This window comes from Denticeps clupeoides, chromosome 2 (genome assembly GCF_900700375.1).
Source record: "Denticeps clupeoides chromosome 2, fDenClu1.1, whole genome shotgun sequence".
Taxonomy (NCBI): domain Eukaryota; kingdom Metazoa; phylum Chordata; class Actinopteri; order Clupeiformes; family Denticipitidae; genus Denticeps; species Denticeps clupeoides.
In genome coordinates, this window is record NC_041708.1 from 5513358 (window position 1) to 5525981 (window position 12624).

At 43.8% G+C, this 12624-nt stretch overlaps 1 protein-coding gene across 3 annotated transcripts in view; it reads right to left on the reverse strand.

Moving 5' to 3' along the window:
• Positions 1-12624, reverse strand: part of prkg1b (protein kinase cGMP-dependent 1b) — a 100167-nt gene that overhangs the window by 8454 nt on the left and 79089 nt on the right. For all 3 annotated transcript variants that reach the window (XM_028968251.1, XM_028968250.1, XM_028968253.1), the window contains one exon: positions 6536-6610. In XM_028968251.1, coding sequence (XP_028824084.1) covers positions 6536-6610 — 75 coding nt within the window. The remainder of the gene's footprint in view (positions 1-6535; positions 6611-12624) is intronic.

The window sequence follows — 12624 nt, forward strand, 5'->3', positions numbered from 1 at the left end:
AATGCTTTTTTAAATTAAACAAAAAAGCTCCCTTGGCCTTTCTGACTCTGTAATCTTAAGAGTTTAAATTACACTCCACTAGCTAAATAACCATAATTGTACACTTTCAGCAGCTTTATGAAGCTGAGAGTAGCCAGCACAGATTGCGAGCCTGGTTTTCATTAGGGCTACCTCTTGTACTGGCTGCCAGTAGCAGTTATGGGGTCTAGACGGGGGGTTCATATGTCTACAGCTCGTCGTAACTACGCTACTCTCCCGCAGCATTTTACTAGCTGCCAGCTCTCCCTCACTGTGTGAGCTGTATTGTCTTGGGGCTTTATCACAGCCCGAACTTAACAACCGAAAACGCTCGCCAGGCAGTGGGTGAGGTCTTTACCGTACATGGGCACAGGCTGCCGTCGCGACACGTCGGCTGCATAAATATTTATAAGGAGCTCTGACCTCGCCGCGAGGATCAGAAATGTTAAGTACAACAGCAGCTTCATAGGGCCGAGCGGATGGATTTCTATTCATATATTGCGTGTTTGTTGGAGGGAAGGCAGCATCATGGGTTAAAGTGAGCGGTTAGCCCGCCGCTTTTAGCCACCTGTCAAGAGGCCTTGCACCAGGCTTCAGGCATTTTTCCACGGTGTACACGTTCTTCGGTTTTCCTTTCCGACACAGAGCTGACCTTTTCACAGTGGTGACACGCCTTTAGACACATGAGCCCTAGGTTCAAGGGCAAAGTGTAAAAATAAATGTCTTATATAAGTGCCAATCAAGATCGTATTTCTGTGGCTTGGTGGGTCTGGTAAGAGGCCTTTTGTGAGTTCCCAACAAAGATGCATTCAAAGGCTGGCGATATGTACGACAACAAAACAGGCTAATTTTAATTATAACAGATAACCTGGCTGAATTCTATTTTATAGTTAATTATAATAAACAGATCAAGGGGAAGAAAAGGCCAGCACACCCATTCCACACACTATCCACCTAGTGTGCATGACTTCGGAACGTGTGAGGAAACCAGAGAACCCCAAAGGAAACCCGCCGCAATAAGGGAGGTGCACGCACAGTAAGGCCGGAACGGGATCCAAAGTTATAACCTGTCTGGTGCGAAGCCACAGTGCATTTTATGAGCTAAAGTGTTTTGAATAGCAATATGTTTAATTGAATATGTAAAACGTTTTATTAACAATGTATATCACATGTTTTCAATAACAGCTGTATTATTTGTGTAAAATAAACATAGCTAAAATTATGTAAATGCAACGTATGTCTTCATATATGAGCATTCTTACATGTTAATGTTAAAAATGTTCCAAACTGGCTTTTATTGGAAAGCGCTGTAAATGACTTTATGAGTTATTATTAACTGGAATAGCTGCCTGAGGTGGGCGCCCCTCAACCAATCATGTCGCAGCAACAGCGCAAGGCTAGCCGCAGTGCGGCGTCTCTCCTACTGACACACATAGATGGTTGTTGACTCCTGCAAGTTCCCAGAAACTGGGACGACTGGAGGTGTGTGTGCGCATCTGTTAGTGGGACTTCTACACACCTCGCACAGTCACATATTCATAAAGACATAGAACTCGCATGCAAAATGTATGTTTGTGCAGGTTATGGAGAGCCCGCATCTTATTTCTGTCTCTGTAGAAAAGTAGCATACCTTACAATCTTCAATAAACTAATGATTTGGTCATCAAAAACCTTTATTAGCTCAAATTGGTCTAGAATTATGTTACGGTAATGTTTCAATATTGCTAAGACCCTACAAAACACTATGCAATAATCCAAAAAATGATTATTGTCAGTATTGAAACCCTTTTTTTTAAAGGATGGAATGATTCGACAATCCAAAGAGTTACAAAGACGACAACTATTTGAGGACAAGTTGGGTAAGATGGTAAACATCTACATGTTGTCACTTCACCTGGGCAAAGGTACAGAAATACTCCACAGAACAGTTGTTGCCATGTTTGTTGTCAAAGGCCTGGATCCTGGGACTCGGCAGTGCCCTCTATTGGAGGTACTGCACATCGACGCCAACGTAAATGACGCGGGGAAGTGACATGTTTGAAATGAGCAGCTCGTTCGCTGAGTTTTGGTTGAGCTGATCTTCTGATCAGCAGCTCATCGTTGAAGAAGGCGTGCTGGGGCAGAAATCCAACAAGTAATGGACATGGAATGGCTGTCGTTGAAACCGGAGAGTATTTTTTTGGAAGTGGTATCTTATGTGTGTGTGTGTGTGTGTGTGTGTGTAGCACCTGATCCCCTCGTAGTTTCAGATACATAAGGCACGCTGTGTGGACATCTGCAGAAAAGGGACACCCCGGAGAATGTCAACAGGTCAGAGTGACACTGCGGCCCCTCTGTTGCAAGGTGCCAGGGGACAGAGAGTCCTCTCAGAGCGTTGTGTATCCAACATGCCAATCACAGGTCACGTTTTAACAGCCTGTATATCAGGGGCGTCTGGAGAGCTGCGATGGTGCAGCAAACACACTCTTCTCGCTGAAAAGATACCGTTGGCTTTGTGCAGGATTAACCAACTTGAACTTAGCTGACACTCGTAGAATCACGAATTACAGGTTGTGTCACGGACAGAAAGGCAGGAAGTGGGGTTTCAACGGTTTAGTGGCCGGTTTAGTCCCCCCGGGAGCAACAGTGAAGATTCACATATACATTTACTGCATTTATCAGACGCCCTTATCCAGAGCGACTTACAATCAGTAGTTACAGGGACAGTCCCCCCCCCGGAGCAACTTAGGGTTAAGTGTCCTGCTCAGGGACACAATGGTAGTAAGTGGGGTTTGAACCTGGGTCTTCTGGTTCACAGGCGAGTGTGTTACCCACTAGGCCACTACCACCCCATTGATGATGGGTCAGCTGGTTACTAGTAAGTCGGATGGCCGCTGCGCTATGCTGAGGTTTGGTGACCCACTTCAGTGACACGAGAGGAGCCTCCTCATTTAAACTTTTTCTTTCCGTCGCTCCTTTTTTTAACACGCTCCAGATTTATCAGGGCAGATAACACGCGCCGCTGCGTTGTCGAGAGAATTAGCTGTATCCTGGTTACTGGGGAGCGTGACGAACCCTCGGCGGTGGCGCTTTGTTGCCTCCACGCGCTGCAGGTCTCATTCTGTGTGTCATTAGAGCGGCCCGGGGCCGCCATTCATTCTGCCTACTTCAGCACACGCTGCCGAGCTAATGAGAGCAGGAGAGGCCCGGTGACAGTTAATGATATGGACTACTTCACACGCACGCGCACACACACACACACACACACACACACTCTTAAATGTACTTACGCACGCTAATGCGCACACACAAAAGCACATAAGACGCCTACATGCAAACTCAAATACACTCTAAATACAATCTAACATTCATGCACATGCAACATTTACTTATGCGGTGCTATAAAAGTGTTCGCTAATGTCATTCACTAGTCTGTGAATAAAAATGCAATAATTAACGCACTAGAAGTTTGCTTTGGTAGCGGCCATGGTCCCAAGGTGTTTTACGGCAGAAAGGAAATTTAGCGGGAAGGGGGTTTAAATTGTCCCCTATTATGAAAATTTCCCTTTGGGGGATTATTTGACATTAATTTGAGTTCCCCCAGCCTGTCTATGGTCCTGCAGTGGGTAGAAATGGCAATAGGTGTAAAGCGTGCATTCTGGTCATTCTGGAATTTCTCCCCTTGTGTCCTCATAAGGGGAAAGGTTAAACAGCATCATGTCTACGCCAAACATTGCGTTTGCGGAATGGTGCTGATGATGTCATTTCCGCGAATGCCCTCCCAACTCCCATTTACATTTTACATTTACATTTACAGCATTTACCAGACGCCCTTATCCAGAGCGACTTACAATCAGTAGTTACAGGGACAGTCCCCCCCTGGAGCAACTTAGGGTTAAGTGTCTTGCTCGGGGACATGATGGTAGTAAGTGGGATTTGAACCTGGGTCTTCTGGTTCACAGGCGAGTGTGTAACCCACTAGGCTACTACCACCCTCCTCGTCCTGCCTCTCTGTCTCATTTGCATTTCCTGGGGGAATCTCATTGTGGGACTGGCTCAAAGTGGCTATAATAGTGCACCACGTCTTAGACTAAAATAAAAGCAAAAAAAAAATTTCATGTCAAGGAACCTTTAAATAGTCTAGAATGAGAAAGTATGGTGCGCAAGATCTGTTAAAGATGTCTGCAGGCTCCTACCACTTAAAACAGATTTTAATAAAACGTGATTTGAAGTTCATCTTCGCTCTGGATGCTAGAAATAATTACAGACCAAGTATTTGAAATTAGAGAACCAATTATAGCATTGCATTAAGAAAAATCGCATTTGTCCAGTCCAAACTCAAGAAAACCCACAAAAACACACAAAGCACAGAACATAACTACCTGTATCTCTCAACAATATTTTGAGATAAAACAGAACCCCGTAAAACAAAATTTTTATTAAAGAGGGCCTGCAATCAGGGTCTGAATCGAGAAAATGGGATATAAGTGGATCAGTGTCCGATGTCAGGGGTGCCAGGAGGTGACTTCTGTGACACTAGCTGTAGGTCACCCTAAATGCAAACTGATACGGCCACTGTTACCACCACAGAGCCATCAGAGTCCCTAGCGGCTCACTGTCTTTCCCTGTCTTTGTCTTTCTCCTTGTTCTGTCACTGCGACCGGCAAAATATGGCAATCATGGAAATGCATCTTAGTTCCTAGATGCCTGATCTATCGAGAACAAAGTTCCAAAAAGTTGTTAAAATGCACAGATGAATACTTGATTAGAGACATTCTCTACGTCCAACTTTGGACTTTGATGAATGGGGTAACTGATGACTACAGCCTGAAAATGTATACCTTTAAAGTGTGGAAACAAAAAGTAGGTGGACTTAATGCTAAAAGTTGTCTATGAATAAAGTTGCTAGTGACCAGCAGAGGGCGCCCTAAACACACGTTTGAATTCAGGAGTTGCTCCTCAAAACCCAATCAGTGATGGACAATGGGCCTTTATGCTGGAGGACAGGGAGAACCTGATGCACGCAGAGCTCCATTTAACACTTTCGAACGAGTGCCCGGGGGAACGAAATAAGTGCAAATGCGCATGGCTGTCCGCGTGAGGAACATCTGCGTCGTGGTTCTGACATGTGACACTCAACGACAGGGCCCCTTGCGCTGACGCAACTGCGGATACGCTGCCCGTCACCCGTTCTGAGGGAATCCGAGGACAGATGGCCCCTGGCTCTGGGGTCCACATGGACAGTCTCCACACCGCCCCTACCGAACTGTAATAATGTTTGTTAAAATACAGTGAGCAACTCTTGCAGCACATTACAATAATAGAATATGAAGAGACTGATGATGATTGACCTATTTTCTATGCATTGAATTCTATTCGGTGCAGTACAATGAATTTCTGAATAATTTCATCTAAATTTTGTAGCTCTCAGTCATCCAAATAGCCCTTTACTCCAATTCAATTTTTTGACTATCGTTAAAGCGTTATTAACCTGTTATTAACATATTAAGTGTTTCTGAAGGTTACTCAGGTCAGGTGGTACGTTAAAGTGGAGACAGACCAAGCAAGAGTCTAAACGGAATAATTCAGTGTTGCCATAGCTACTTGCAGATTCATAGCAACAGGCCGATCTCGACGGCTAGTTCTTTATGAATTTCTTCGTGTCATTCCTCCAGTGGTCCCTGTTCTGTATCCTGCTGGATTATGTAAAAACACGCTGCTTCAGGTGCTTGAGGTCCATCTTCACCCACTACTGGGTACTGCTATTTATCGGGTCACGTTTGGTTACTCATCAACAAAGATCCTGCGATCGTGTTCACGTTCGGCCGCATTTGAAAGTGAAGTGATTGTCATTGTGATACACTGCAGCACAGCACACGGCGACACAACAAAATGTGTCCTCTGCATTTAACCATCACCCTTGGTGAGCAGTGGGCAGCCATGACAGGCGCCCGGGGAGCAGCGTGTGGCATCCTTCGGATTACGAGGATGCTTCTTAACCACTAGCCCACCACTGCCCCACTTGATTCATGCCCACAAGCTTTGTAAATGAAGAAGGCAATAAATCGATATGCAAGATATAACAAATTATGACAAATACTGAACCACAGCATAACTCAAACCAGGGGAAGAAAAATATTTTATAATAACTGTGTGTGTGCTCCTGCACAAATATTATCATTTCAAAGAGGCCAGCAGCCACCGAGGGTCCGTCATAGGACCTCCACGCTGCCGAAATCCGTTTACCAATTTTCAAAGTCACTCTCTCCTGTAAGGAGGTCCGGCAGAGATGTAATGACACACGGGCCGGAGACATGGTCAGACATGTAAATTAAATCAGGGACATGGGAACAATTCATTAACTCGTAGCCCGGACCCTGAACGTCCAAGCAATACCCACAATTCATTAAGACTTAATGCCAACAGGGCACTATGGAAAATTAATTTCTGTGCTTTTTCTTTGTGTGTGTGCACGTACACAGATATAATACGCTTATTAACGAATGTGAAAGGGGGGGTGGAAGAAATTGGCACTTACATTGCCTTGGCCCCGGCGTCTTCGTAGCCTTTGTTGGAGACGTCTTCTAGACCCCCAATCAAGTGTTTAAATGAACTGCAAAGAGAGGGTGGGATATTATTCACAACATGCCTCTGCTCATTATATCACACAGCTCGGCTTTACACACAAAAGGGACGGAGACGGCAGAGGTTACTAGTTTCCTCCTTCCCTGAAATATCAAAATACTGGAATAAATTCAAATGGGTAAAAGGAAACAAATTTTTATGCCTCCAGGGCATCACAAGCTGGGGGGGGGGGGGACGGGACACATCATGGGACAATGCTGTATGTTCTGTGACCTGTAAATAGGGGGAACGAAAAGTTTCTAACATTCATTTTTTTTTACATTTCCTGAACACACAAATCCAGGTCAATGCGCATATCCTACTCGTGCCAGCTTTTGTTCACCTGTACATCAGCCTGGCATCACCAATTAGCAATTTTGGACTGTGGAGATATACCCAGCCAGGCAGAACACGTAGCAGAACTTTGTATTTTTTTCTTTTGTTGGTTACAGTTACGGTTCCTGTATTTTTAATTGACCAGAGACACAAAACATAGTGGCACCATTATTGAAATGTCTTATTATATAAGGACAGTGAGCTTTGATCTCTGTCTGGACAGAAGAGAGTTCCAGCAAGAGGACTGGACTGAATTAAAAGAAAACGTCGCAGCGCATTGGGGAACCGGGCTACATTGGCAACCCATCTTTGCTCCAGTTCACCGTTTCTTCCACTCGTCTTCAAGGTCAGGTACAGTACAATGTACAAATGACCAACGACAAATGAAAAGTTCAACTACCCGCTAAGTGACGTTCCTGTATGCAGAGAGGAAATATACTAACCAATGAGCCCCACGTTACTCAACCAGCTGTGTCAATAGTGTCTTTTTATAGGGACCATTCATCAGTGTCAGCCCATATTAGTAAAAAGGCCCCCCAAAAGAATGAAATGTGAAATAATATGATATTCAACATTGTTTCATAAAGTTGCATGAATTTGTGCATCAGCTAATTTCTATTCAGGCCCACACTGCCTCTCTCTATTAGCTTATTATTAAGCATTTTTATGCAGTGTGGGTTTTAGAATTGTGTCACGGACCCCCAGATGCCCACCCGGCTCTCCACTTCCACCGCAACTGCGAACCTTCCGGGCTCTTCTGACCTTCTCTTCCATCCTCTATGCCCATCTGATCCGCCCCGACGAAAAACTGGGGGGGCGGTCGTCTCCCCTCACCCGCACCCCCTCCCCCCAATTCCCCACATCGCTACCAGTCTGGCAGACCAGCAGATGAAAGATTCCTGCGCTTCACTTCTCCCTCACGTTCTACGGTTTTCTCCTCCTGCTGGGGCCAACGGTAACAAAATCCCTTGGTTGGCTGGAGCCAGATGCATTTTTGCTTTTAAGAGCAGGGCCTTACACTCCAGCTCTACTCACGCGCAGAGGATGTGCGAGGTTTGGAATTCAATTATATATACTCAGTCCAATATAGAAATAAAGTTGAATTTGACACCTTGCACGGGCCAATTTGAATACTTCTGGATTTATTATGGCTGAACAAAAGGCCATTGCACTTGAGGAATTACCAGCGTTTGTTTCCTTCCTATACAAGTAGGATATTAAAGCTCATCAACATGCCTGCTATTGTGATAAGGCGTATTATCTGCCCGCGCAGACGTACAATATTCAATTTTAGACATGCCGGTATCTGTGCACATCGGGCCGCGCAGGCTGACGTTATTTAATTGCCAGGATACTGGAATGGAATATTAATCTTGATGGGAGCCCTCGAAGCAGATTTAGCTACAAGAAATGGAGCAGACAGACGCGCCCCAGTTTTGCGGGTGGTTTTTGCGAGCGAGGCGGGTTCGGAGCAAGGCAGGGGTGCTGGGGGAGGTTGGAGAGCAAGGCTGTGCCACCTGACACAGGAGACAAAGAAATGGAAACATCCGCCAGTGCTGGACGGAGCAGGGGTGTTGCAGTCTTTTGCTGCAGATATGTAAATCTCTCACTTATTACTAATTACAGTCTGTCCCACTTGGTACTCTTGAGACATTACATATTATGATAAGCTCTGCAGTCATCCATGGTTTATACCTGTGCACCAGGTTTATTATGCCCGTCTCGATCATTAAAGACCCTGAGAATTAAAGCCCTGATATTTTTTCACTCGATTCCTGCAGGTTTCACGCCGCGAAAGCATCAGAGCGCTATCTTAGCGTAGCCGCACTTCAGGAGGAATTGCTGATGCAATCACACGACCCAAGAGGTTAAGCGACTAGATGATTTGGTGGTTGTGGGTACCGGAGTGCAAATGGTTTTCATTCACGAGCCCAGACCTGGCAATAATAACACGTTGACACGGGTTATGCAAACATGGGAGGGGAAGCGCCCATCATCCATTCGGTAAGTGTCATTAGGAGTTCTAAAGCTGAGGTTCGTCTGGTTGAATCCACATTGTGAATGCTGGAAATGATCGTGATGGGTGGTGAATACACATCTGACAGATTGAAGAGAGCTTACTCAGAGCACCATCTAGTTTTAGTTTCTTTTTCTTTTTTTTAATGGAGAGGTTCTGCTTTAATAAAAATTGTGTTGTGTTCTCACAGGCAAAATATGAACACTCCCAGCCTCTGGCATGCCAAGACAAGATTATTGCATTAGTTTGAACGAATGTAATTTTGATTTTTAACTATTGGTGCGCATCGTTTGAAATGTTATTGTTGTTATATATCTGTCATAGCCGTGACTGTGTGTGGATTTTATTCATTTACTTTCATTCTGGTCACTCGGAGCCCATCTGCTGAACGTCAGCACGAAGGGGCAGGGGAGACTGGAGACGGGACTCATTACAGCACTGAGTGGGAGTCAAAGAGCCAGACTCAGAGTGAGCTTGTGTGTGTGTACACGACAGAGGAAGTGTGTGTGTGTGTATCTGAAAGGTTGTGAGTCTGAGACGAGCCAGAATTTATACTGTGTGGAGTGTATGTCTGTGTGTGAGAACGGTTGAGGGTCCAGTGGTACTGAGAGTGTGTATGTGGGGGAGTTGTGTGTGCATATACCACGTGTATAGCAGAAAATGTATACTCATGTATGTGCGAGAACGTGTACTCGAACAATGTGTGTAGGAGTGTGTGCAGAAAAAAAAGATAGATAGGCGGATGGAGTTGGAGTGGACAGTCAGGCTTTGGGGGTTTAATGAGTTTGTGTGTGTGTGTCTGTGTGTCTTTTAAAAGCTTTATCTAGGTTTTTCTCTAGAGATTGCAGGACAGTCCCCCTCTCTTCCTCCCTCTAGTCTGGTCTGGACACTCTCACCATCCCACCAAAAAACTTAACTCCATGTTACCTCCAAAAGCTTTAACAGCACAACAGCAGGCACCAACCAGGCCGACAGGGGACTCTTAACTCAGGAACCGCGATCAGAGAGCGATCTAATGCCACATATTAACAAAACGAGAATATGCACAGCTCCCCCTCTGAACGTGTGCCCGGAAATGGCCCCGTTTCTCCTGTTTGCAGCATCCCTCTAATGCACAAACGAGGCTGTGAGCCAATCCCCACGCCGGCAGATGACTTCACTTCAGCATCCGACTTATTTGCTGATGCATTATTAAAAAGCATCAGCTGTTAATATTTCATATTTCCACCCCATAGATACAACGTGGCCAAATAATTCACAACAGCAAGTACCGGCAGGCCAGACATTATGTTTTTTTTTCTTTTAACACGGCTATAAATTCTATAGTGGTGTCTTGTTCCGCCACTGTACCGACACGGGAGGGTTGTTTTATGGCAGAGAACAGACTTTTAATAAGAAGCGGCATGCAACCCAGATTTACTCGGCAGCTACAGCTGTCGAAACCCGCCAACAACGTGACCTGTTGTGATCAATAAACAGGTGCTAAATATACAGGTGACCCATTTTGGGGGGCTTTTTTTAGCAGCTCAAACTTAAAAAAATGTCACGTGCTAGCTTAGCACCCTGGCAATAACATGAACGGTTGACATTGTTGCCAGTTTTGATTTTTATAAACTGCTTTCTCACTCATAAATGCTGGCAATCACAGGCAGTCTTTACATTACTAAAGATACAGCCAAAGTTACTTTCAGTGCTTACTGAAATCCCGCTTACTACCATCGTGTCCCTGAGCAAGACACTTAACCCTAAGTTGCTCCAGGGAGACTGTCCCTGTAAATACTGATTGTAAGTCGCTCTGGATAAGGGCGTCTGATAAATGCTGTAAATGTAAATGTAAATGAAACAAATTTGAATTAGAAAGGTAAATCTGAGTTCTGGTTAAGTATTTTTTTTCTAATCCTGTTGCTCTTCTTGGCTAGAGATCAGTACCTGGCAAAAAACATTAGAATGATGTTTCCATGCTACTCTCAGAGCCCCAAAAATTCCACTGTAAAGAAATCATGCAAAACAACTCATGCAAAAAAAAGGACCATGTTTGGTTTGGTTTCATTTCACATGGTTTTGTCGCAAGATCTGGCAACACAGGCAGCACAGAGGTCGGTACTTCTGAGTCAGACATGCATTACAGCTTTATCAGCCCGGGCTCATCTGTTCTCTAATTCCTGGTAAGTCATGGTGGTATTAAAGAAGAAAAGCTGTATTCTGTTTGCCTGCCAGATCTCCAACTTATCATAACTTCACGATACCCAGAGTTCTCAGCCCCAGTGCTGAGAAGGAGTCTTGATAACGCAAATCCCACACTGATGAGGCTGCAATTAAGGCGGGAGGGCGGAGGCAAAACACAGCAAAACAAAGCTGCCAAAACAAGAGGCGCTTAAATACGGCAAGTGTGAAGTGTCTCCTTCTAGCGTCTGAGGGTTTACATTTACGCCTGATTCCTCCTGAAGCGACATCAGCTGCCTGTAGGCTCCTGAATCTCTCCAACGCATAATACGGAAAAAGGAAAATCTACATATACACAAGATATCAGTTGGATAACATATCAATTATTATAATATTACAAGTATTGCAAAAATGTAAGATATACAGATGTCAGGACACAGAATGTAAAATATTTGAGGGATGAGGCAGAATTCCCTGTACGCCCACTTACAGCATAGCTGTCTCTGTCTCTCTATCTGCCAATCAAAACCCTGCAGTCTTTTATGGTATCTCAGTGTGCGAGTCGATACACTTCATTAAAGCGAGAAAGGGAAACCCGCAGAAGCGACTCAGAAAGACAAAACAAAAAACAGACACAATTTTGCTCCAAGCTGCTCAGAATAAGGGATGACGATTAAAGCGCACGGCTGTGTGGGCAATAATTTCTTATATGGCATCGTATGCAGCTATACATGCTATTTACAAAAGAAGGTTGATAATCGCCTGGTTCCAGCTATTACTGAGAAGGCATCATTAACGTTAAAAAGTCATGAGAGGCAATCTGAGGAACAGTATTGAGGAAAACAAAAAGATCTACTAATGTTAATATCCTACAAAAGTATAGTTGTTTTAATTTCCTGGTTTAGTCTAGTTTTTGCGTCAAGATGTCATTTTAGTCTTTATTAGTCTTAGTCACATCCAGACTCAGGTTTCGGTCAAGGGAAAGTCTGAGCTTTTTAGACATATTTCAGAATTATACTTGAACATTTTAGTCTAGTTTTAGTCAACAAAAACTGATGACATTTTAGTCAATGAAAATTGTATTTAATTTTTTTTTTAGTAATAACATTCTATTTAACGGAATCAATATAGTATAGTAGAACAGACAAAAAAAAAACATTTTCTTTAAGTCAAAACCATTTCGTAATCAGAAATGAGGAGACATTTTAGTATATTTTTTATCTTGTGAAACTGGTTTAGTCTCATATTTATTTGTCAACAATAATTCATAATAGATTTTGTTATAGTTTTCATTACATGACCAGTATTTACTTCTTGTCTCATCTTCATTATGTCAAAAAGTTACGTTGACAAAGAAATTTGGTCATAAATTTTGTTGAAGAAAACAATTCTACTTCAAATGATCATTTATGCTTTCTTTATTTAAGGATGTTGGTTACAACCAACACCAACAACCTACACCATTTATTAAGAACAAAGCAGAAGAA